Source organism: Microchirus variegatus, assembly GCF_963457635.1.
Source record: "Microchirus variegatus genome assembly, chromosome: 14".
NCBI lineage: Eukaryota > Metazoa > Chordata > Actinopteri > Pleuronectiformes > Soleidae > Microchirus > Microchirus variegatus.
In genome coordinates this window covers 20179284-20205528 of record NC_139815.1, presented here as the reverse complement: position 1 = coordinate 20205528, position 26245 = coordinate 20179284, and the positions used below count along the sequence as shown (strand labels likewise).

General features: G+C 40.8%; 3 protein-coding genes across 3 annotated transcripts in view; 2 read left to right on the top strand and 1 right to left on the bottom strand.

The window, feature by feature from the left end:
* kif26ba (kinesin family member 26Ba) overlaps window positions 1-10254 on the bottom strand; it is a gene marked incomplete at both ends in the record, with an annotated part of 88429 nt that extends 78175 nt beyond the window's left edge. Inside the window, 2 exons of the mRNA XM_083900423.1 lie at window positions 8848-9240; window positions 10195-10254. Of these exons, the coding sequence (XP_083756549.1) occupies window positions 8848-9240; window positions 10195-10254 (453 nt within the window). The remainder of the gene's footprint in view (window positions 1-8847; window positions 9241-10194) is intronic.
* Window positions 10255-13894: 3640 nt separating this feature from the next.
* LOC310936515 (E3 ubiquitin-protein ligase TRIM65-like) lies at window positions 13895-14929 on the top strand (the record flags this gene model as incomplete). Its single annotated transcript, XM_083900588.1, has 2 exons — window positions 13895-14380; window positions 14492-14929. The coding sequence occupies 2 exons, from the start codon at window positions 13895-13897 to the stop codon at window positions 14927-14929; spliced, it is 924 nt and encodes a 307-aa protein (XP_083756714.1).
* Window positions 14930-16131: 1202 nt separating this feature from the next.
* On the top strand, window positions 16132-23447 carry LOC310936952 (PWWP domain-containing DNA repair factor 3A). The gene is made up of 14 exons (XM_083901119.1): window positions 16132-16280; window positions 17483-17550; window positions 18105-18406; window positions 18505-18760; window positions 19355-19498; window positions 19588-19658; window positions 19802-19878; window positions 20389-20449; window positions 20551-20626; window positions 20733-20783; window positions 20868-21121; window positions 22365-22586; window positions 22740-22828; window positions 22921-23447. Exons 2-14 carry the CDS (start codon window positions 17544-17546, stop codon window positions 23018-23020), a joined length of 1710 nt encoding a protein of 569 aa, XP_083757245.1. The 5' UTR covers window positions 16132-16280; window positions 17483-17543; the 3' UTR covers window positions 23021-23447.
* Window positions 23448-26245: the final 2798 nt, after the last annotated feature.

Genomic DNA, 26245 nt, shown 5'->3' with positions numbered 1-26245 from the left:
GTTTGCGAAAGACTAACAATAGCAGTACTTAGCTTTGAGTTGGTGTTTTGTTGATGTGCTGGAGTAATTAAATTATAACAACAACCAAGTTGCAAGTCAATCAAATTGCATGAATATTCTTTAATTAAAAATGCAGTGAGTTATTGCAAATAAACTGTGTGTATTTATTTGAAAGCAGAGCAAAACGTAGCCTTGTTCAGAAGCATGCAACACCATCACCTCACATAGTCTTGTGATTAGGGATTCGAGTTTGCTTTGTTGTCGTGGAGACAAACTTGTTGCCATGCACGCTCAGCAGCTTTTCTAAGTGTATTTGGCTTCATTAAGCATATTAGCTGTTTTGGAGTCGGCTAATTTAATGTCAAGCAAATTAGAAATTTGACCAATTATTTAGGTCATTTGTCAATCATCGTCATTATCACAATCAAACATGACATTTAAATGTCAGAGTTTGCTGCTTTTCTTTGTTTTTGCATGACACTCTGAAATCTCCTGATCTTTTACATCAACCATTCAAAAAACTGACAGATTAACGGACAGTTTACACGCAAAAATTCCGTCTAATATAACAAATGTAACTAATCCCAACCACTTTTTATTTTTCACCACTGGATTGCTGTAATTACTCAAATTGCGTGGGCTGTTATTTCTCTGCAATCTGTCCTCAAATGGATGTTTTTCTTCACACATGTAGCTAACTATCCCATAATAGGCTACCCAAATCCCATAACATTACAGAAGCGAGCCCCCGGTAACCACGGCAGCTGGGTTGCCACGGAAGTGACATGTGACAGATGTGAAGCGCATACATATCTCCATCGACGTTAATGGGCTCCTCATAGCTGAGGCAGAGCGAGGGTAAAAATATATGAATTTAATGCGAATAAAGCCGCGTGTTGCATTTGTGTGTTTTTTAGAGCGAAAATGCATTCTATATTCGGTGTGTGTGTGTGTGTGTGTGTGTGTGTGTGTGTGTGTGTGTGTGTGTGTGTGTGTGTGTGTGTGTGTGTGTGTGTGTGTGTGTGTGTGTGTGTGTGTGTGTGTGTGTGTGTGTGTGCGCATACTATGTATTTGTTTGTGAAAAAGAGAGCGATCATACCCTCGTGATGCCGTTCAGGTGTGGGAGACATTACCATATAAAGAGGTGGCTTCATCAGTAACAGTGAGACGGTGTGGATGGATGGCTTTGTGTGTGTGTGTGTGTGTGCGTGCGTGCGTGTGTGCATGAGTGTGTGTGTGTGTGTGTGCGTGTGAGGTAGAGAGGAGGGAGGGATGCTGATGCAGGAGAAAATGATTGAGGAGCTTCTTAGTGGTTTTAACATACAGCAGATACAAACCACCTCAGGATCTAATATCTATTATTGCGTTGCTTCGCAGCGTTATTGTTATTTATTTATCCATTTAAAAAAAAAAAAGTGTTTAAAAATTTAGGTATTTACAAGGAAGCTAGAATACACTCAGTAGAGCGCGTACCTCAGTTGGACTTACCAGTTCGAATGAATACTTAAGCCATCAAAACAATGCTCATGATGAATTGTTTGGGGAAAAATTCACAAAAATATGTCAGAACAACAACCTATAGTGAAAATGTAAAGGTAAAAATCTTAATCTATAGAGTCTATGCATATACATTTCAGATTTATGGTTAAATGTGGCGTTAGGAGACAGATGGGTCGGACAATTATGCAGTTAACAGTTATTTCCGAGCAGGTGCGAGCATCTAATTTGATTGGACAATTTACAGGAATGTTTGATATTGAGCATAACAGCACCTGGGACTTTTAACTACAGTACGACTCCGCTTCACAGTTGTGTCTATAAAAAATACCTCATGACTGCATCACAACAGCGCTCCCTGATATTACTTAAACCTCATAGAGGAGCCGAGATCAGCGGGTGGTTCACTTAACTGACTGAGGACTCGGGAACATGATTATATCTAATGTTTAAAACGTGTGGGTTGTCTCTGTTTTTAAACTCCAAACGGACATTACAGGAGAGTGAAAGGCTTGAAAATGACTTTCTTTGGGACCATTTCTCACTGTTTATGTACCAGTGCATTTCCACGAGGCTCAGTGTGTCTCAAAATAAATCACAACAGTGACAACTTCACCTATTCTCCAGGCAGATACAGATAGTGGGTCCCCTTTGGGATGAGATGGAAGCAGCTTCAATGTGTGCTACTTAACATCTTGCAGAAACTAATTTACATCGATGGAGATCCCTGTGGATTTCCCCCCACTGCTGAATTGTACGCGTCTATACCACAAGCAACGCACAGGGCGTCAAAACCAGTATAGATTAGATGTGTTGGCACATGCTCTGCTATTTCTCCTACCTCTGTCCTATTGTCTCCTTTTATTGTCTCCTTGTTCCTCTGTCACACGTCGTCCTCTTTCTTACTTATTGAGAGAAAAAAACTGTAAAATCATCAGACGCAAAAAGGTTTAAATTTAGAAGCAGAGAGCGAGAAGGAAGAAAGAACATTTTCTCTAATAATGTTATCATTGTCATTATAGTCTTTGACCCAGAATGGACACACTTAATTAGACTAACTAGCCTCGCCAGTAGGCTGCCATGGTCAGCACACTGTGTGTGTGTGTGTGTGTGTGTGTGTGTGTGTGTGTGTGTGTGTGTGTGTGTGTGTGTGTGTGTGTGTGTGTGTGTGTGTGTGTGTGTGTGTGTCCTCCTATGAGGAGCCAGAGAAGCTACGAAAAGCTTTGCCAGTTCCAAAATGCAGCAGATGACAAATTAAGGTTTGCCACAGTGTGCTAACAAGGACATTAAAGACAAAAACTCACCGTGGAAGATGAATGGAGACTTTTTCTTGGTCTATTTTAACCTAAACGTCTTATTGTGATGTTAGTGCTGACAGCAGCTGATGACAAAAAAAAAGACCTTAGATTTACAGAAATAGATTTACAGAATTAAGGAATTGTATCCAAAACAATTTAAAGACGCTGCATCTACCAGGTTAAATCTTTGATGCAGGGATGTTATGACACAACACCTGTTCTTAGATTCTGAAAATACCTGTGTCCATACAAGCATACGCTCCTTGTTGTATCTTTAGTGACCACACAGGAACTGCAAGGGACATAAAAGTTGCTTGTTCCTCCTTTAATGCGGGACAAAAAATATATAAAAGTGCCTCAGACAACAAAGTCAGCTTACTGGGAAAGAGAGAGAGAGATTTCTTGGCTGTGTTATACAGAGAACTGACAGCTTTTATAGCAACATGCATAAATAAATGACCCCAGCATGTCAAGATTGTAGAGCGCTTTGCTTTTCTAATGTCACAGCATTGTGTCTATTAATGATCCCAGCCTTAGTGGGTGTGTAATAAAAGATCAAAAATCCATTTAGTGCAGAATCTGCTGACAGCTGTTTCATTTACAGCCACATATTCACAGACAAGGTAATGGCTTTGCTAATATAAACATGTTAAGTGCATTTAGTCTTCTACACTTCATATAACATGTTCAAAACCAGGAGTGCAAATGTAAGATCTCCATAAATCCCAAGCTGCTAGTAAGAAGTCAAAAAACATTTCCTTTTTTGGTTTTATTTTGTCTGATGTGGAACTGTGTATGTTTCACTTTATAAACACGGATCGTTTCTTTCAGCTGATCTGAAACAGACACACACACACACACACACACACACACACACACACACACACACACTGACCCACTTTCCTGGGCTGAAATGGACCAACCCAACACACTTCACCCTCCTTCAATTTATGGCTTGTATGTGGACGCAGGAGGACGAATGAACATAAACAGACAGACACACAAACGTACACAACAGCAGAGTGGGCACTGAGGCCTTAACTGGGTACAGCTGTGCAGCCAGATGTGCTTCTGAGTGCTGTGGTTACAAGAGAGCATGCGATTTACGTGCATGTGTGCGTCTGAAATCAGAAAACCTCTGTTCATTCGAATCCCTCAAAAGACCGACGTGGAATCACATCAGGAAAAAAAAGAACAACATACACATGCTATACATGGGACTTTGAGTTCCTTTGTCTGATGTCAGTGACATCAGTGCCATGTCTCCTAACAGCCACTAGGGAGCAGACTAATTAAGAACCGCTGTGTAAATAAATAATTATTACGCTTCCTCTAATTGGTAAATGGTCTTGAGTGGAGCTTTTGTACTCTCGACGACCACTCAAAGCGCCCAAGGACGCATCTGTATGCAGACGAGCAGAGTCTGGGATCAAACCGCTAATGTTCTCAGCCACAGCCCCTGCAACAACGCCAGAGATATACTTCCTGTTAATTACACATACGTGTTTGCATCATGGCTGTCCCACATCTGTGTCCGTTTGGTGCATTTGTTGACCATTATACCAACAAGTCTAATGGCGCTTTTCCACTACCCAGTCCCAGTGCAGGACTGGGTGGTAGTGAGTTGCTTTTCCATTAACAATACTACCTGGTACCTGGTACACTGGAAGAGTCATGAGCGCGATGTCCGACACAAGATAGTGTTGTGTCGGTCAGGAGTGATTCGTTCGAAAGTACGAATCATTTGAGTGAACAAACTGACTGGGATCACTTCATGAACTGATTCGTTCCATTTTTGGGCTTCACTGGGCTCCTGCTTAGAACTGAGCGATTCGGTGAACGAATCTTTTGAACGAATCATTTTAATGAACTGATTCAAGTGATTCAGTTCACTCAAATGAACTGCCGATCCCATCACTAACACAAGAATCAAACCGAACAATGCCATGAGATTCTAATTCTAGGCCAGCAAGATGCAATATTCACATGAACTCTAGGGGGCAGTGCAGAGGCAGGACAGCTATTGTCACCACATTATTGCTACACAGGTCACAGTATTATCTATGATGGAGCTGTGATTATTTTACTGCTGTGATCTCATAAATAACCACAAGTTAACCTTCTTCAGTGTCGCCATGATTTTCTATTTTTTTTCTTCTTTTTGAAAATGCAAATGTATTTGAAGGTGAACAATAATTACACAGAGTGATTTGTTGGATACATAATATTAATATTTGACATTTAGTGTCACATGTACGTGTGTTGTGTCTCAAAAAACATGCAAAATACCCGACACGGCCTCTCATGTATTATCCACAAGACAGGTCTCCACAGTTCAAGTGTGTGTGCATGTGTGTGTTTTGTATTATGGGGACTTGTCTTCCTTACGGGGATAAAAAAAAAGAAGTTATCATATAGATATATTTTAAAGTTAGGCTGAGGTCAAGTCATGGAAATCAGACTCTGTGTGTGTGTGTGTGTGTGTGTGTGTGTGTGTGTGTGTGTGTGTGTGTGTGTGTGTGTGTGTGTGTGTGTGTGTGTGTGTGTGTGTGTGTGTGTGTGTGTGTGTGTGTGTGTGTGTGTGTGTGTGTGTGTGTATCTACACTGGTAGGTGTTTTATTCAAGCTGTGAGGGGTCACATATGTCTCAGTGTCCCCATGGAATAACATGGGACCTCCTGCTAACACCACAACAGGAACACACACACACACACACACACACACACACACACACACACACACACACACACACACACACAGAGGGAGCGAGAGAGAGAGAACTGCTGCTGTGGCACATTTTGTGATAGCGAAGGATTACTGGGTCACATTGCATCTAAGGACACCAGTTCAGCGTTTCCCAGACACAAAACACCTTTGTGGGTCATTTCTCTCTTGTAAGAGTCTGGAGAAGAAGTCACTTTCTTAAAAAAAAAAGGGAAAGCAGCCATGAAATGCAAAGCTGCTCTTGAGGATGAACACTTGCTGTACATTTACAGTATGCAGCACTTGAGCGCCACTAGTGGCCGCACAGATGAACATGGATGTGAGGCTGAGAAAAAGGCAGCTATTGTGTCTACTGTAGCCGATCAACAATGAAAACAGACATGTGACATAACGCATGTTCAACACTCTATTATATACAGTATTTCCATAGGTAATATTAGTTTCCTGATGCATAATGCTGCATATTGTACCTTTAAATGAAACAAACCAATACTGATACAATGCAACTGTTTGGCCAGCATAAAGAAAGAAGAAATGACACAAGCAGTTCATCACACTTTGGTGCTCAGTCTTTATTTTCCCATTTATGCGCCTTATGCAAATCAACAATGAGTTACAGTATTTCTAAAGTGCCATGAAAGCGCTAATTGAAATGTAATATAACTTGTTCATGCAAGAATCCACAAATTGATCCCGAGTGAGTTGATTCCCACGACTGGGCAATGAGAGCTGAGCAGGAAAGCTTAATTAGAACGACAAAAAAAAAAAAAAAGACATTTTCAAATGCATAACAGGGACATGTTTATTCCGGGAACTGTGACTCTACTGTGACAAAAGTTAGTGTCAGTCTCCATTTTATTGCCAAGTTAGTAAAAATGTTGATTTCATTCACAAAATCCACGAGCCAAATATATTTTTATGCCATCCTGCAGCAGCAGCAGCAGCAGCATAGCATAGTTTATAGTATGTTCAGCGAATATTAAGCAGCCAGTTTTCGTTTCTGTGGCTGGCAGCTGGGGACACAAGCGTTGTTTTTTGACTCCTATTGTTTTATGCACATACTGTATACTGTATTTTTCCACATAGACACAAGGTACGATACTCAACTACATTAATGCAAGCTGTGTCTGTGCTTGTTCTGCAATGCAGTTCATTTAAAGTCAATGGTAAAACTTCAATCCTTAACCCAAACGTCACAAATGATGTTTTAATTGGGAAGTTTACCCACAGTCTCCATTAAAGTCTGCAGTTCCTAACTTGTTATAGTGAGACGCCACTGTCTCCACATCTCTCCCTCTGCACCATAATAACCCCATGGAGCATAGTAAGTGCTGATTTGTTATCAATTAAATGAAAGCCCTATGCATGACCCCACTGTACTCGTAAATCAACATCGAACCCAAAGGCAACACAAGACGTGCTGGTTTACCTCTGCCTCCATCGGTTAGTGTTTTGGCGCTAAAGCCCCAATGAAGGATTCCAAACTCTGAAGTCAAACAGTGATGGAGGCAGCAGTGGATCAACTGCTCCTGTGTGCTGTGAGCTTAAATTGCTGTTTTTGTCAATTGACACTGGTGTGGTGTAGTGAGCAGTTAACAAATGATGACGACATGGATTTCATTATGTGAGCCTTTGTTTGAAGTGGCTAAAATATATATATATTTTTTTTTTCTTTTGTCTCTCTCACAGACATTTTTCACTGCGCTTGTCTGCCTGCTGCCAGCTGCTTCAGAGCACAGGGAGTGAACAGAGGTCGTTTTCACACCGAATCGTCCGCCAGACTCAGTACGATTGGGGACTCTGTTCAATTGGGGGTTGCAACATTCAGCCGATCCGGGTTTGCTTTCACACTTTAGTGAAACGAACCGAACCTTTTGAATAACGTATTCCCCTCCTCGCCTGAGGTGGCGCTGCATCAAGAATTACTGATGGAGAAGGCAAGACAAATCCTATCAGTCTTGGGTTTTTTTTTTATTTTGTTTTATGCAACATTGGTTGTATTCACCCACAATGCGTTGTACCTACAGTGCCTCACGTTGTAGTTTGGTTCACTTGAAGCGAACCCAGGCATAAGTTTTAAGGGGCGGACCGGAGTTCACTGCATGGTGCGCATCAGAGTTCGGTTACGCATTCACACCTCCCCAAACAAACCGGACTTTCCGAGCAAACAAACTAGGGTTCGATTAAGTGGTGTGAATGCACTCAGAGTCACCTGTCTATGCTGCATCCCGGATTAAATAAACTAAATGAACTACCTGAACTATCCATTTAATGCCTTCTATGAAAAATGTTATAAAGAATTCAAAACTTAGATACATAATAAACTCATATGGCCCATGATCCGATGCTCCATCATAAATCAACTGAGAATCGCCGAACTGATGAAATTAAAATTGATTACATAAACTAACCACAGGAAAAAGAAATGACCTGTCAGACAACATTTTCAAAAAAATAGCAATCCATATAAATTAATATCTCTCCTAAATGGCCACTGTCTTCCTGTCATCCATGATGGCCATTCCCTCGAAAGGGGGGGGAAGCAATAAAGAATAAAGCAAAGCCATTGATTATGGTGATATGATCATTCCAGTAAAATGGGTAACTGCATGAGAAAAATCAAAACAGTCTTGTCTGTGGTTATCATTCTGTTTTTGGCACTCCATCGGGGATTGATTAACAGCTCCAGATACAATAATTATCCTCCTTCCCCAGAGGTTGTTTGGTTTCTTCTCTTATCAACAGTGAGTCAGATGATGGACAAATTACAGCATCCTTATGATGGATGACAATAATAACCTCAGACAACACAACATCTCTGTAAGCAAGGGTATGATTATAATCCCAGTTTGAGGAACCATCAATTAATGTTACTATCAGAATGCCACAGTTAATGATGGAGCAAGTTGTTTTTGGAGGCTACGCTGCAGAGCATAACCAAATCGTCACTGATAGCCAGAAAAATGTCACATCTAATATTTGGCCTAAGTGCCGATAGCAATGTTTCCTCATTCCTGTTCCTGGGGACCCACTGCCCTGCATGTTCTAGGTTTTGCTCTGCTCCAACACACATTCATTGGAATCAGGTGTGTTGGATTCATCGGGCTCAAATTATGAACGTGAGGTTCATCATTTTCACATCTCGATGATGGGCTGACCTAAGACAACACAGAAGTCCAACTTCATCAAGTACAAAATGTTGGTGAAAAACGAAGGCAACATAATAAAGTGTGGGACTATTTTTTTGGCTTGCATTTGTGTTTAAGGTGATCTTTATGTAAACGTTCGTATGCACCATGAAACAGAAAGGTGAGCAATTTAGTTTTTACCTTGCTGGAGTACGGTCCAGGGATGAGCAGCTTCAGCGCTTGTCTTTTCAGCTCTGTCAGCCGAGCGTTACAGTTCTCACACCATATCCCTCTTTCACTGCCAGGGGAACTTCCACTGCCCGAGGCTGGTGATCCGGTGCCAAAACCCGGGGAGCCACCAAGAGAACCAGGTGATCCTGTCCCAATCCCTGGAGAGATGGTTCCTGGTGATCCAGAGAAGGAGCCTGGTGAGGAGATGCCTGAGCCTGGCGATGGAGTCCCTGTGGAGCTTGGCATTGAGCCGGCACCCTCTGGGGTTGGACGTGTGCTGGACCTGGAGGTTTCTTCATAGGCTTTTCTGTACCATGTGTCAGGAAAGAAGGAGCCAGATTTGGTCGGTGATGTGTCAGGTACCTGTGAAGATTTGAGAATTGATTGTTTAGCCAAAACACTGAGCGAGAGACTCAAACACAAATCATCCTGGTTGAAATACATCAACCTGACTCACATCATGCAGTCATCACACACAGGCAGTGTGCAGCCACTCAGAGACTAAACTACCATTAAATCAAATGGTCTTTCAATTTAAAACCCACAGGCAAGAAGCAGCGATGTTAAAGCAGTCAACATATTGGATGCTTGTATTAAGTAAATAGGATTAAGTCAGACTCAGTGCATACACACTGGTTATTTCTCTCCCCCCCACTCACAGACGACTGCATGGGAACATCAAATGAGCCACAAAGAGTTGGAAATTAGATCTTTGGTGGCTGAGTAAACCCAGACAGAGAAGAGAGACCCCTTGATGTGGTGTTGGCTATTGAGGTTGAGCACTACTGCTACTGTAAAGCCTTACATGAGCTATAATGAGGCAGGGATGGAAGTGCTCAGTTAACTCCAAACCAACCCTGTGTTATAAATGAACACTAATGAGTATGACTGAGGTGGACAAACTTCACATTAGTACTGTTTCAAATCCACCAGTATCACATTGGAGCTGTTGATCTTTGACCCATCAGCCAGTTCTTCACCTCAGTCGCTTCTCAGTCAGACAAATTCATCATCTTAAACAATGAAAGAGTCAATGTAATGTCAATTATTTTTAATTTTAATATTAAAATTACCGCTTATTGTGTGTAAACGTGTAAGTTAAAAGCATGTTGAATGTTTGGTGGGATTTAGAACCAAGAGAGTGGCATAGTTAAGAGCGATATGGGGGGGAAAAGTCAACACCAATGAGACAAATCTGGGCCATGCTTCTTTTTCATGTCAGCCTGAGAAGAAAGGCTGAAGGTGAGTGAGCGGAGGTAAAGTGCTGCAACACTGAATGTGTCCACCACCCCGCGGCTCTTGGAATGAATAACCTACCCCATATTTTCTGCTCCGGCTGCTCACAGACCTCTCCTTGGTCCCAGACAGTGAAGTCATGTTGGAGGTGAGAGATGGAGAGGAGGAGGAGGAGGAGGAGAAAGAACCTCTGCTGCTGCGTCACATTCAAAAAAAAGAATCCACCGGGTCGACTTCAATTAGCTGCACGCCCCTGCAATTTGCTCTTCTGGAACCAGCCTCACGCGTCTTCCAAACGCACGTGCGTTAAACCACTTACATCCCCGTTCTGCCACCGACAACCATCAAATAAAATACAATCCAAAACGGTGTTTCTTTCTTTTTTTCCGTATCCCTGACGTTGTTGCCTCCAATCACCTGTAAAGTCCAGGACAGAAACACGCCCAGCTCGTGCGTAAAAGCAGACCGCTCCCTGTCAGCAGAGCGTGCTGTGCGCTGAACGCGGCTCTCTGCTCAACAGCGCTCCACACTCAGCTCTGCCTCCTCTTTGCTCCATCAGCTATGCGTCTCCGGCTGCCCAGGTGAAAGCACACACACCACACACACACACGCAGGAACCCAGGTTCCCACGCACCACTCGGATTTCCAACGAGGTCACGACGCGCTGGTTGCGCAGGAGTAAGGTCAGATACTCGCTGTTTGGAGTTGAGGTGTGAGTGTGTGTCCAGAGCCTCCTGTTGACTTCCCCGCGGCTCCGCACTCTGCTGAAGCGAGCGGTGGAGTGAGAGAGGAGGAGAGGAGCGCACATCTGGAGGAGGGGCGGGGCCTTCTGTCCCTCATCCACTAACACAGGCCAATGATACACATCCAGAGGTTGCAGCGGAGTGGCAGGTAACCTGCTGCAGCCTGTCGGACACGACTTTTGTTGTTAGTGTTTTATTATTCTACTCAGTTAGGTGAATTTGAAACAGTAGAGTAGGCAAATCACAAATACTGCAATTTAGAATATGCTGAAATGCTATACTATTCTACCTAATGTCAGAGATTGTTTACATGTCAGGTTCCTATTGGACGTAATAAATTCTTATTTATTTATTTATTTATTGAAAGTTCTTATTATTGCACTAGAGCAGTAGTTCTCAAACGTTTTACCACAAGTACCACCTTAGAAAATATTGAGCTCTCAAAGAAACAATTATCATCAATGCATCAATGATAAACAATGATACAGTGATGTAAATAGGAGGCAGATTTAAATAATCTATAATAAGATAATTTCTCTCATCCTCCTCTTCCTCACATGTACTTCAGACACTGGTAAAGTGACATTAGATTAAGATGGAGCAAGTGACCAGGTGATTCTTATATAATTTATTATTATTATTATTATTATTATTTGTTAATTGTTTCATTTTTCTACGCACTGCGGTCAAACTTCCTCAGCTCATCTCTGATCACATTCCCCAGTATATACCGTAGTACCACCGGAGAAGGCTTGCGTACCACCGGTGGTACACGTACCACAGTTTGAGAACCGTGTAGTATATACAGCAGTTGTAATGCTCCATCATGTTTTAAATATTTAGTTCAACACAGTGAATGTTGAACTAAAGCTTGGCCAAATCATGCCTCCTATTATAGAGTGGTATTATGATAATAATAATAATATGTGAGGTAGGACTTAAGTTCTGAAGCAGCAATTGCAGATGAACTCACGGCACAGTGGAATCATTATTTAATTACAAACAGGGACATATCAAGAGACTTTGGGGGCCCAGGGCAAAAGGGGCATTTTCACTCATACTCTAACCTGTTGCAGCTGTCATGCTTCACTGGAGCTGTAATAGCTGTTGTGCTTCCACCTTACCTCATTAGTTTTTACGCAAAACGCCTAAATTAGTGTGTGCGCAGCACGGGAAGGTCCGTGCATGACCTAAGAACAAAACACAGCAATCTTCTGAGTGAGTTAACTTGCTATGAGTTAAAGATGTTTCACCTCTCGTCCTAATGGCTTCTTCAGTTCTGGCTCAGGGGTGGGGGAGACAAACAGTTATTGTATCAGTCATTAAGTTGAACAACACTGAAACCTGCATTGAGAGGTGAAACATCTTCAACTCAACTCAAGAAAGACGACAATGATGTGGATGAGTGAGAAACTTCACAGACAGAATACAGAGTCATGTGTAGCTGACAGACCCATTATCTGTGTGAAGTCATTTGGCAGTGGCTTGAATGTAATGGACATTCATCCCTGTTGTGAGTTTGGTGCAAGTGTGAACAAGCCAGAATTAACATGATCATGTGAGGGCTCCAACAGTTGTTGCAGTGTTTGCACCTCTGGATTTTTGTAATTTGCACCTACTGTGTGTTATGGATGTGTCTAAGAAAAGACTGGCCGAACACATCTGTCACAGAGATGATCGTGGAGCTGAATTCATGGATTCACTGTCCTCATCCACCTATAAAACTATTGTCCAGTCAACCTTCATGTCTGGAATTGACTATGGAGAAACATCTGATACTGTCACGCTGTCCCCTGTATCACAGTGCACTGTGTTTTATCATAAAATCACCAGACACATCACTGTTTTCTATATCTGGAAGTGAGATATGCATCATAGAAAGTGAACACTGAAGCTCCCAAACTACCTCACAGCTAATCTCACTTAAATCCAGTTTCTACAAGCTGGAGTATCTTCCGTATCCCTTGAGTTTGCTCTGGTGTCACAGGTGCTATGCTCTGAGTAAATGGAATGGAACTCCAAACTGTGGTCAGTCTCTCGTGTTACAACCCCAGTGGATATTTTAAAATGTTACAAACTGATGTGTTTAATGATTCTTGAATTTTTTTCCCCTAATCTTTGTAATGTGTCATAGTACAATGTGTCTTTGTTGGTTATTTGTGGGTTTTTTTTAATTAAAATATGGCTTTTATCTAAATGAGACAAAGTAACTAAATAAAGAAAAGCAAAAAACACAAGTTGTATCAAACAGAGAGACTTTGTTTCCCTAAATTTTCAGCTGACACTGTGAGAGTCTAATATCATTTATTTTACTGAAACAGGGTCTAAATGAATCTAAAGCAGATGTTATTCTGTCGACTGTCGACTGACTTACTGCTTCAGTTCCTTTGTGTGCTACTTTGCAGTTTAGAGCATATTGACATGCAAGGATGCACAAACTGTGCACATTAACAATTCTGTGTGTGCTCAGACAGAGCATATAGACATTCTCAGGTGGCACTGGTTATAGAGAGCAGTATAAACGTGGTAACACAGTGCCCTCTGCTGGTTTGAGCTATTTGCTGAATTCAGCAGCATCTGTATGACTGGTAGGGTGAGGATGACAATAATAATGCAGTAATTTGGTCATACAGGAAAAAAAAGAAGTGTAGAGTGACAGGAGTAATGGTAGGATTGAGAGAGGACAAAGGTAACGTCTTTGAACTGGAATACATTACTTTCATCACAGGCAAAAAAGAAAAGGCAATAAAATATTGTCTTTTATCCTTTTATTAGCAGTAAAAGGATAAGCAATAATACTGTGAAGTGTGCATTATACCCAGCAACAAAGTGTTTTGATCGCTCTCTGCTCTCACATCGTCGTAGATTATACTGTACAACGTTTTCTGTTATTAATTTATTCTATTTAGTGTTCATTTCATTAATTAAACATATTTAATATTACTTGGTAACTAGTTACTTTTAACCCTGTAACTCAGTTAAAGTAACTTCTTCTGAGGACGAGAAACTCAAGACGGTCGTCGTGACTGAGAGGTGAAATGGCGCAGACACGAGTTAAGCTGCAGAGAGAAGCCTTCACTTGTTCCATCTGTTTGGATCTACTGAAGGATCCGGTGACTCTTTCCTGTGGACACAGCAGCTGTATGAACTGTATTAAAGACCACTGGGACACAGAGAATGTGAAGAGGAGCTACAGCTGCCCTCAGTGTAGAAAGGCCTTCACACCGAGGCCTGAACTGAAGAAAAGCACCATGTTAGCAGTTTTAGTGGACGAGGTGAAGAAGACTGGACTCCACACTGCTCCTGCTGATCACTTCTATGCCAGAGCTGAAGATGTGGCCTGTGATGTCTGCACTGGCAGGAAACTGAAAGCTTTCAAGTCCTGTTTGGTTTGTTTGGCCTCTTACTGCGAGGAACACCTTGAGCCTCATTATCAATCACCTCCATTCAAGAAACACAAGCTGGTGAAGCCCTCCGAGAACCTCCAGGAGAACATCTGCACTCGTCACGATGACCATGACACAGTCTCAGCTGCAGCAGAGAGGAAGCAGAAGCAGAGAGAGCTGGATCTGAGTCTAGAAGAAATCCAGCAGAGAGTCCGGGACGGAGACAGAGACGTGAAGGTGCTTCGACAGGAGAGGAAGACTCTCAGTCTCTCTGCTGATAAAGCAGTCGAGGACACCGACAAGACCTTCACTGAGCTCATGCGTCTCCTGCAGAAAAGAAGCTCTGATGTGAAGCAGCAGATCAAATCCCAGCAGGAAACTAAAGTGGGTCAAATCAAAGACGTTGAGGAGAAGCTTCAGCAGGAGATCACTGAGCTGAAGAAGAGAGGAGCTGAACTGAAGCAGCTCTCACTCACACACGATCACAACCAGTTTCTCCTCAACTACCGCTCACTGTCAGCGCTCAGTCCATCTACACAATCGTCCACCATCAACATCCGTCCTCTGAGACACTTTGAGGACGTGACATCGGCTGTGGCAAGGCTCAGAGGTCAACTGCAGGACGTCCTGACTGAGACGTGGACGAACATCTCACTGGCTGTGGCTGTAGAGTTGATGTTTAACTGACAGAACCATGCAGAAGCAAAGACCAGAGCTGAATCACACTGGATCCAAACACAACTAACAAATATCTGTTAAAGTAAGATTAATGAAGGGAAATCAGTTTTATTCTAGTCACACAGACAGATTTACTGATTATTGGTATCAGATCGTGAGTAAAGTGAGTCTGACTGGACGTTGTTACTGGAAGGTGCAGTGGAGAGGAGGATATTTTGTAGTAGTGACGTAAGAACATCAGAAGATCAGAGAGTTTGTTTTTGGATTCAATGACAAATCTTGGGCTTTATTTTGAAAACAAACCAGTTGTTATTTTCTTCACAACAGAATCAGGACTGGCGTCTCATATGTTTTGTCCTCCAGATTAGGAGTTTACCTGGATCACAGAGCAGGTCTTCTGTCCTCCACAGAGTCCAGACCACGTTCACTCAGACTCTCTATGCTGGAGATGTTTTTCTTGTCACTTTGTAAAGACCCAAATCTTTAATCACATTTAACATTTATCTCTTTGAAATAACTCATGTTGTTGTTTTTCTGTATCAATGTCAGATTATTTGATGTTTGGCCAAGGAAAGAACAATATGTACTTTAAATGTCAAAAATAATTTAAATGGTCAGTGAAGTGAAAAAGCAACTGTTGAGTTGGGGGTGGGTGATATGAGCTTCAAATTATATAATGATAAACTATCCTGAGATCAGTATAGCAATATTAGTGAAAATATTTAACAGAATTTCAAAACAAAGGTGTTTGTTTTGATCTGGTACCATACAAACTAAAGTATATTTACCAAGGCACAATGAAAGTATAAAAGGGACATACAGAAATAAATTTTTTTGCTTAATCTTCAAGTAAAATAGGTAATTATTATTATAATATTAAGTGACCCCATGCCATTTTTTTTGTCAAAAACAAGCATGTCCTGATCTTCACTCCAAACCGTTGGTGGCGGTAACGTACCAACAAACGTTGTCTGTGTGGTTTCTCAGTTATCCGGGTCTTAGTTATCTAAAAAGTCACCGAATAACTAAAAACTGGAACTGTACAACTATAAAAGACCAATTTCTTTCTCGAGAAAACCTACAAGTCCGTTTGCAACTGAATCAACGGTTTTCGGGACACCCCCGAGACGTTATTCGCCAACGGCCATTTAAGACGTAGAAGAAGAAAGAGGAGGAAGAGGAAGAGGAAGAAGGCGGGGAAGAATTGTTGTTTATGATTATTTACAGAAACTGTGTCGCAAACTTTTTCATTATTATTGCCATTCTTCACTCTGTGGAGACAGGGAAGGTTAAAGGAGTTTATTGTGGTGTTAATGCGCTTTGACGAGCTGGAGTAGGAAGCTAATGCAAACGTTTTAAGGTGAGTGGCCTGTTGATCGAGCTGAAACACCCGTCACATGTTTCCTTACTGGTCATTTTAAGACTTCGCAACCACGTAAAAAAGCGAACACTGGCTGTTGTACGTGGTTGTGAAGTGCACGTCTTATAATTATCAGTAAGGGAACGCGAGAAGTCAAGTTAGCAGGTTGGCTGCAGCAAACACTGACGTGTTTGTGACGTTACTCATCTATACGCAATATCTGCTCCTTCATGTTACTAAACATCGTAAATTAAATAATCTATCGCCATGTACTAGCTCGTCAGCTCTCGGCTAATGTGCTCCTACAAATAAAACAATAATAATAACAAATTCATAAATCGCTTTCTCTACACATATGGTAGCCTTGCTATTTCATATCCAATTTCCATATTCACGACAAGGTCCGGTTTAGCTCCTAGTTACTCAGGGAAAAGTATGACATTTGCTGCTGTGGTCATCCCTATTATTTTGCCATACCACCAACTGGATGGGGGAAAAAACAGTCATAGTAGTAGTACCTAAGGAAATGTTTAAGTTAAGATGAAAGGTTCCATTCTGTTATTTTACTGGCAATAGAAAACAGTGAGTATCAGGCTGCTTTTACGTTCAAAGACAGCAGTTTGAACAGCAGGGTAAACAAAACTACAGACTCTCTTACTAACCAGGATGATCGACAGCTCATTTGAATGTAACTTAACTGAAGAATGACCTCAAGTGAGCGACACAGGAAGTGTCAAAATGCAGTCATAGCAATGTGCAGGACGATAACAGTTCAAAACAGACTTCTTGAGGCAGGGCTGAAGTCATGCAAAGTCAGGAAAAAGCCCTTCATTCATGAAAGACAGCGAGGAGCCAGGCTGTAGTGTTGGTCATCAGTTATGGGCTTTGTCCAGCACCTTGAGAGTCCTTCAAGCCACAGTCTCCCACCATCTATCTTCCGCTTGACCACTTTTCAGAGGTTTTTAGTGGGGTCCATGACTGGATATTTGGCTGGCCATGGTAGGATTTTTATCAAGTGCTCCTCCATCCAAGATTTACCATGGAACACTGTCCCGTCTGAAAATATAGGAACCACCCTCACCTGCCTCTGCTCTGTAAGCAGCTTCCTTTGATCTTTGAATGGCTTTTGAGTAAAAACAAGAGTCATCTTTTTGCATTTTCCTTTCTCTGTATTCATTTCCACAACTGTGTCTCCTGCCCAGGTAAATGAAAGAACCATTACAGAACCAGAAGGAAGTCTCCTAAGAGCGTAAAACACCAACAATGAAAGGTAAGTCAACATGTGCACAATAGATTGGATCAAATCAAAATTGGAAAATTGTGATTGTGAAATCAGATTAGATTAAGTAATGCATTTTTTTTTCCCTTGAGGTTGTTCAAATCTAAATAAAGCCTCAGTTCCAGACTTTTTAATGGGATTTGGGTAGCTGATCTAAAAACGCAATTATTATGTCCCTAACAGATTAGTGCACGGTATGACATTTGCAGGTCCTTTTCTGAGAGACTGGTGAAGAATCCTTAAAGATAATTACCTTAGTTCGAAGATCATAAAATCATAAAATATCAGATAAAATTTGCTACACATTTAGTCTAAACTTGATATACTCCAAGATGGTGTATTACTTGTACTGCGGTTACATTATCCCTGCCTCTGTTGGGGGTTGTGACGGTCTTTACAGTACTGCTTGCAGCTCTACTTCCTACTGTATATTGATTTTTGATTCATAGCCTCAGTTGAGGTATCTGATTATTCAGAACATTTTAATCCAGATAAATGCTTTTGAACAATGAGGAGCATGTGTCATTATAAATGTCATCTTTCAGGCGGACCTTCAAAAACACGGAAAAGGAAACGTAAGACGACAGCAGAAAATGCCACTTCAAACACCGTTTCACCTGCAGACACGGAGGATTTAAATGCCTTGTTAAGCAGTGATGTTTCAGTCGTCCACATTTCGTCAGAATGTTCCTCACCAAGCACTCCTCAAAGATGTACGAGACGAACCGGACTGAGACAAGATGTCTGCTGGACCTCCTCACCAGTGCAAAGCAGCCTCTCTGACAGCCTGAGTAGCATCTCAAAGTCCTCATCTGGAGCAAAACAGGCAGAGCTAGAATACACAGAGGTCTTCACCCATTTCATTGATCATCTTTACTCATGAATATTGATTCTTCTTTCTAAGCACAAGATTTTTTCATTAATTATTGAACTGTTCTCTTGTAGGCCTCAGACGCAGATTCACAATACTGCAAATCCAAATCTACTATCAAATGCAGGAGGCGTTCTGATCCACCACACCCAAGACGACTCAGAAGCAAGGGCCGACAGGAGCAAAAACAAACCTGTAGTAAAACGAGAGAACCACAAATCAAGCGCCAGAATGGCAAGACGCGCAAGACTGAGAAAGAGACTTTGCAGGAGGAGACCGCTCAACGCTCAAGACCAAGATTTGAACTAAAGCCTGACGCAGCAGAACAAGGTAGTACTACCAGTACCTCCAGTCTATCATGCATTTTCATCACAATGCTTTAAAATGCTTTAATAGTTGTGTATTAATTGTACATGTTCTTAAGTGTTACAAGATGTCAAAGGCAGGCACGATGCCTCGACCACAGTGAAAAAGGCCGCTAGCTGACACCAGGAACAATTGAGAAAAATAGATTATAGTTTTAAAAAAGGCCTCACTTCATAAAATCTATGCCTGCTTACCTTAGCTAACCTTGCTGTTCGATGGCCATCGACAAAAACATACCTCACAGATCATATTAAGTAAACCTTAATTTAAATGGCTAAAATTTGTTTTGTTTTTTTTCATTTTGTCCTCCTCCTCAACACAGGTAGAGCACAGAGTGCAGTTGCCTCTATATTTAAAACACTGAATGTGAGCAATCGTACAATCTCTGTCAATCAAAAATCTATCACTTATTAACAATTATTTTGTGCTGTGTAGTTGCTATTTTTCCAACTACTGCGGGTGCAACACCTATCTTACATTTTTAATCCAGGTGAATAACATTATCTCCTCTAATTGTCCTGTATTGTTGCTGTCCCTGTTCTTCTGTCCCACAAACAGATGAATTATTGCTGTCTTCAGATCTGTCGATACAGCTGAGTCCTTATGAGGAACGGCTGCCATCTTGGTCTCTCCAGGAAGAACCGGAAACTGAGGAGGAACTGGAGGAAGATCTGCCCAGTTTCTTGATGGAGATGAACAAAAGTGAGAGAGAGTTCAGATAGTGAATGGTGTATTACCTTTATTAGGAATCATTATAGACTGGATTATGTTGACATACTATTGCATTTCAGAGCCCCCGCCCATTACAGAAGGAGCCTTTGTGTGGCACAAAATAAGAAATTATCCATTCTGGCCTGCATTGGTGAGTGTAAAAACCTGTTTAGTGTTGGTAAGAACATGTTTTACGATGAAAATCATTGTGCATAGTTGAATTTGTTTGCCTTCATCCAGAAAACAAAGCCTCACATCAGAGAAGCTCATGATTTTAAAATGTTTACCCTACAGGTCAAAAGTGTGAAACGTAAGCATAAAAAAGCCAGTGTAATATTCATTGATGACCTAATGATTCACCAAAAGAAAGGGTAAGAAATAAAATATTTTTTCTCTTCCTGAGACTATCTAGCTTATGAAGTACTTTGTAGTGGTAGTTTCGACAAACATGTCATTTTTGTTTATTATTAGAAGTTTGCGACTTCATCTTAACTGTTCACATATTGCACTGTAATGTCCATTAGTCCTGCATTAATCATTTGAACTAAATCTGGACTAAATTGACTCGATACCGGCTCCTACACTTGAGCCCCAGTACTGTTAACTGACCAGCATCACACACAGAGGCATGGAAATCACAATTAACATGATTTTTCTACTAAGAATCACCATAGTCTATCATGCATTAACGAAATACATTTTTGTAATTGGAAGATACTGAGCGATCAAGACGGATCAATCAAACACAACCTTAATAGAAATAATCAGATTTGATGTTAGTAAATCTAGCAACACAACTCAAGATATTTATATAAAACACTAATTGCTTGCCCGCTATCAAATATTTAACGCCTGACGTTGTTGTTGTTTGTTTCTTTAAGGTTTTCTGTACCTCTGAAAATTCTAAAGCCTTTTGACTGCAAAGAAGCTGATGAGCTGGTGGTAAGAACTTTTCAAAATGTTAAGTTGCTTTTCTGATGATAACAATGTTTTAATTACACAGTACCAAACTATCTCTGTGCTTCATATTGTTTTTGACACAGTGTGGCGCCAAAGAAAAGTATGAAGCGGCAATCAAGTGGTCCATAGACCTTATAGAGGACTACAGAATACGGATTGGTAAGTATTCTTTGTTGTAGACAGAAATGAATAATTAACACACTGTAACTGTGTTGTTCTGACACAAGCACATTATTTGATTCATGCTTATCTTTCATCTTTGTAGCATGTGGCTCATTTTCTGGCTCCTTCATCGAGTACTTTGCTCATGACATAAGTAAGTTTGACGTTCACATAAAATACAGCGTGAGTTCACCTGTGGCCCTGCTTGGTTCTCACAAGGCCTTTTGGATTGTTTCAGGCTATCCTGTGAGGAGAAAGTATCCACAGGAATCCTCGGCAAGACTCACAATCTCCAGCGATTCGATGCTGGTGGACGAGTCGGAGTGCGACGACGATGTTCTTGGTGATGATTCCAACAGTGAACAGCTGGAGAACGTCACCAGGTGTTCAAAGAGGCTGCTGCCGGACCGGACTCAATCTGCCCATAACCGTGCGACTCTAAAACTCGTAGATTTCATAGTCAAGCAGCACAGAGTGGAAGAACGCCTTCTGGTACGATTAATGCAGCTTTGCATGTTGTTGATGTAGATTTTGTAGATCACGTTGGTAAGGTCGCTACTTATGCACAATTTTGTGTGCCTTATTTTGTCATTTATGTTTGTATACTTTGCATTTATTTATTTGTTTAGTTGAGAGGGACAGCTTCATGTCTGCATCAACAAATTTTCACAATGTACCATACCGTACCCTTAAAGTTTGGGGTCAGCTATACAATTTTTTTTGTGTTTTCCATTAAAAGTCACACTTTTATTCATCAAAAGAGTTGCAAAATGAATAGAAAATATAGTCAAGACATTAAAAAGATTAGAAATAATGATTTTTATTCAGAATAATAATTTTGCCCTTCAAACTTTGCTTTTGTCAAAGAACCAGCAAAACTGTTTTCAGCTGTGGTAACATAATTGCGCAAGGGTTTTCTAATAATCCAATAGCCTTCTAACACGATTAGCAAACACAATGTACCATTAGAGAGCACTGGACGTTTGCAGCAAGAATAGTCGTTTACCACATTAACAATGTGTAGAGTGTATTTCTGATTAATTCAATGTTATATTCATTTAAAAAAGTGCTTTTCCTTCAAAAATAAGGACATTATTAAGTGACCCCAAACTTTTGAACGGTAGTGTATTCGTTAAGTTGAGAGGGACAGGGTGTCAGAAAATTTTCAGAATAAATGTACTCCCGTCACCCTGAAAAATGTATGTGATGTGACCACAAACTGCAACACTCGTATGAGCAGTTGGAGCAGCGGTAGTGAGTTGTTAATATAAGATTGCATTTTCCCATCATGGGCTCAAGAGTAACCACAAGCTAATCTTCACTGTCTCCTGTTTCTTTTGTCTTTTTAGTCAGTGACAGATTGACCTGAGAGATTTTGATTTCAGGTTGTTTCCATGTCCTTTCTTCTTTTATAAAATGTCTTGAGGGAATCCAAATACGGCACACACTGACTTGGACTCGAGGAGGAACTGATTTAGATTTTGGATGTTAAATGTCAAGTGTCACCCATGAGACCATAGCTGTGCCCCAAAGCCTACCCTGCTTTTTGGTGGGTTTGGGCATCAATAACAAAATGGGCATAATGCTGTATTGAAAAATATCTTAAACTAGTGACTGAGAGCATAAACAACTCAAGAAAATGCTGTACTAATGTTAGAAAATAATTTTTCTTTTATGCTTGCATACAACTAATGGAGTCGTCACATCACCTTTTACCTTGTTGTTCTTGTTACAGGCTGTTGTCCGTGGATGTCAGCCGTCCAGATGGCTTCGCTCTTTTCTGGGAAGCAATCGGAGACGAGTGGTGAACACGTACCTGGAAGATGAGGATCAGTTAGACCAGGTGTACTGGTACCTAAGCGATCTGTACGCCACAGAGATCACCAACACTCACTGTCTGGCTGAGGTGGTGTTCACTGACCCTATCCCCTTTGTCCTGGATGTGCTTCTTCCTGAGGTGCACTGAAGCTTTCATTAGCACTCACTTGAGTTATTTTTATTTCTATTGCACCATCCTTTTGTGTATTTCCTTTATATGTTCACAGTTTATGTAGTTGTGTGGTGGATGCAGTGGTAGGGAAGGAATGAATGGATGTGTCTTTCTGTCCAGGCTATAATCTATGCTATTGCTGGGGTTGATGATGTCTCGGTTAAAAAGGCAGAGGAGAAGTACCTGAAAGGACGATGTTTAAGCAACAGGTAAGAGTTTAACGATTAATAACATTCAAATAACTTTTTTTATTATTATTTGCATACAAGAATATGATGGGTCGTTATTTTTTTTCTTTCAGGGAAAGACAGGAGTTGGATGAGATGATTGAGCAGCAGATGAGGAGAAGAACACAACATCAAAAGACGGCGTTTTCGTTTTCCACCGACGTTATCACTTAGACCTGTTGAAGGATTAGAGCTTGGTAAAAGAGAAACATTAATTTATTTTTGTATGGTCCGTTTTTGTATATATAACTGTGCTGACAGTGTGCCAAAACATCCACACTGATATCCCATTGTCCAGGCTTGTACGATATTGCAGGATAACCTGTGTGTAGTACCATGGCTTATCCTCCAATTCCTAGCCCTGACTGACAGTTCTGCTAAATTAAACACGGCTCAGTTAAATGAAAACGATTGTTTATTCAGCTTATTGAGCTTAATGAAAACCGTGCTCAGTACAATGTCCATTCGTGTATATATATATATATATAAGTACCTTCTTCAAACTGTGCAAACTCTTATTTCAATGTGAATTTTATACTTTTCTTTACTCTGGCTTCATTTGCATTTGTACACGTTGAAAATTAATGTGGCTGGGTTTCGATGTCCCCTATGTCGGGTGGTAAAGTGTCAATATAACAATAATTATAATAAAATAAAATGTTTTGGTTTTGAAGTGGGACATTGAGGAGATGCATATGCCTTATTTTATCAGACAAAAACTTAAGTTATGTTTAAAAAAAAAAAAATTGGATGAGTTTTGAACAGAGCATCAGTAGCACATGAGTCTTCTACTGTGTAAGTAATATTCACAAGTTCTTTTTTTCTTAAACTTTGTTTTTGGTGTGTTTTTGGTACAGTGTGATGTGAGCCACTTTTACCGATATAATAGCTAAATAATCCTTTCAGACTTTCATCCAACTCGCATAACAGTCTACACAAAGTGCTAGTTCTGTTTATGCTGATATATCCACCCATCCACAGGGGGTCAGACACAGGGGTTGCCATTAATCCTGAATCCTGTTTGGATGAGATACTTTATATATAGCTGCACCAAAGGTTTTACACATATAGAACATATTTGATTTGACATTTGATTGAAATTGTTCGTTTTTTCCTGGTTGGGGACTCTCGTGGAGGATTATGCGGAACAGACTACCGGGGCCAACCCAAACCATTAAGGTGGATTTTATTTGAGGCCCACCACCTCAGAGTAACCAGTGCTTGACTGTTATAGATACCAATGTAACTATAAATTGGATTAATTATAATTGTGTTATTTATACCAAACCAGTGTCACTCGTTTTCTTTTTGTAACATTAGAGGTCATTAAAAATCACAGAAGTGGTCAAGCTGTCTCTATGTGGTCCTGAGTTGGACTGGTCAGCTGCAATAACTTTGTTAAAGTGGTTACACAATAAGAACCCACAACCTCCCATTTAAAAATATCGCACCCTACCACTGAGCTACCATGGCTCAATCCCAACTCCTCACTTTTTTAATACTTTTACTTCTAAAACTTAGTCTTTTTGGTTTCGTCTTCTGACGTAACTGGCAACCCATGGTTGCTCGGCAGCTGAGACTTTACTGACTGCAATGATTGGTAGACGGCGGTAGGTGGCGACACATGCCAAAACATGATTTCAAAACATAAACATGATTTGCAGTCTGCAAAATATTTTTTTAATGCAAATATTTTGGCTGTACTGTTTGTTGTTGTTGTTGTGTTGGTGAGTTCAGTTTGTTATATGAACATTATTCCCGGGGCTGTGACATATTAGGAGGATTTTATGGCAAGTTGCTTTTGATTTATTACATAATGCACCTTTAAGTGCATTTTATCAGAAATGTACTTTTGATACAGTAAATGTTATATACTTTAAGACTTTTAATTCAGTAACATTATAAAAAATTACTTTTAGTCATTTTCTGGTATGTTACTTTTACTAAAGTATACATCTTAGGTACTTTAAACAAATAACGTAAACACAGACTTGTTTCAGAAAAAGTAGTCATTAGACACAATTCCTTTCTGTATTACTGTATTTTATGTTTTATTCTATTTAATAATAGCAGTTACAGTCTTCAATACAACTAATCGTGGAAAGATAATAATCAATTGTATTGATTTGATAATTTGGTACAAACAGTAGTAATTATACCCAAACAGAGGAGGGCAGTATTCTGAGTTGAACCATATACCACGGATGGTGAAGAAGACGCGCATCAAGCGCTGCTCTCCTTTCAGTCTGCTGTAGACGTCAGGAATCAAGTCCGCGGCGTTTACGCATGAGGTGTACTTAAAAGCAACGGATTATGACACGTGAAAGCAGGTATCCAAAGACTTCTCAAGGGAAACGAAACATCAGTGGCTTCACAAAAGCCGTCAACATCACCGGACAGGTCAGTGTCTCGTGTCCGTTAATGGTGGCAGCAGTTTGTGATGAACTGCATCACGTTTTCTGGCGTAGTGGACAGAGAGCTAACCGGTCACTCACAGGGTCAGACCTGGGTGAATACACAGATTATAACTCACGCGTAATACCACAATTACACATTTATTCAACATACATGTGTTCTACCGTTGCTCACGAAGATCAACTCTTAATGGTGGTGTTGCTAATATAGCCACAAGCTAGTTGCTTGTCACCTGGCTACACAACGTTTGGGCAAATATACACCACTCTACTCTACTCTACTCTACTCTACTCTTGCTTATTCCACGCACTAACGTTTAGAAAAGAAGTGTATCTACTGACAGAGGTGTGTGGTGTTGCTACTGGTGAAATATCTCTCGGTTGTCGGGGTTTTAACGTAGGTTAGCTAAAGTAGCAAGACACATAAGGCTAGTCCAGCTAGCCACCCTGACTTTGCTTCAAACTCCTCATTCTGAACTCCGTGATATCAAATGACGAATATTGAATGTGCCGTGATGTGCATTATTTGCACCACAGTTATGGCGATTTAACAGCAGTCCACACTTGGAATAACAACATTGCTAGCCCGATCACCGAAATGCTCACTCACGTCTGGGGCTAGGCTAAATTAGCTTACTCAACTTTAACGTCGGGCTCGGAGACTGTAATTCTTCGTGACCTTGCGGGCTAACTGATTAGCCTGCTTATATAACTGACTGTAACTCTTCTCCTGTGATAAATAGCATGACCATATTCTTAACGTGTCGTTGCTGTCACTTTTGTGTAACACTTGTAATTCACACTGTACACAGGTAGCGATCAATTTTATGTTTACATTATGGCAAAGCTAAGCTCGCCGCTTGAAAGTGCTGCTGCATATGCTAATCCTTACTCCAGTCCGAATACGCTAACAGATGAGCTAATATTACTCACATAACTCGGCTAGTTGGCGTCTGTAAGACAATAAAGTTTGTAATCCATTTAT

Coding starts and splice junctions, on each gene's coding strand:
- LOC310936952 (XM_083901119.1), top strand. Junction 19,659..19,801: donor ATCCATTCTGGCCTGCATTG/GTGAGTGTAAAA, acceptor TTTACCCTACAG/GTCAAAAGTGTGAAACGTAA. Junction 22,587..22,739: donor TGGATGTGCTTCTTCCTGAG/GTGCACTGAAGC, acceptor CTTTCTGTCCAG/GCTATAATCTATGCTATTGC.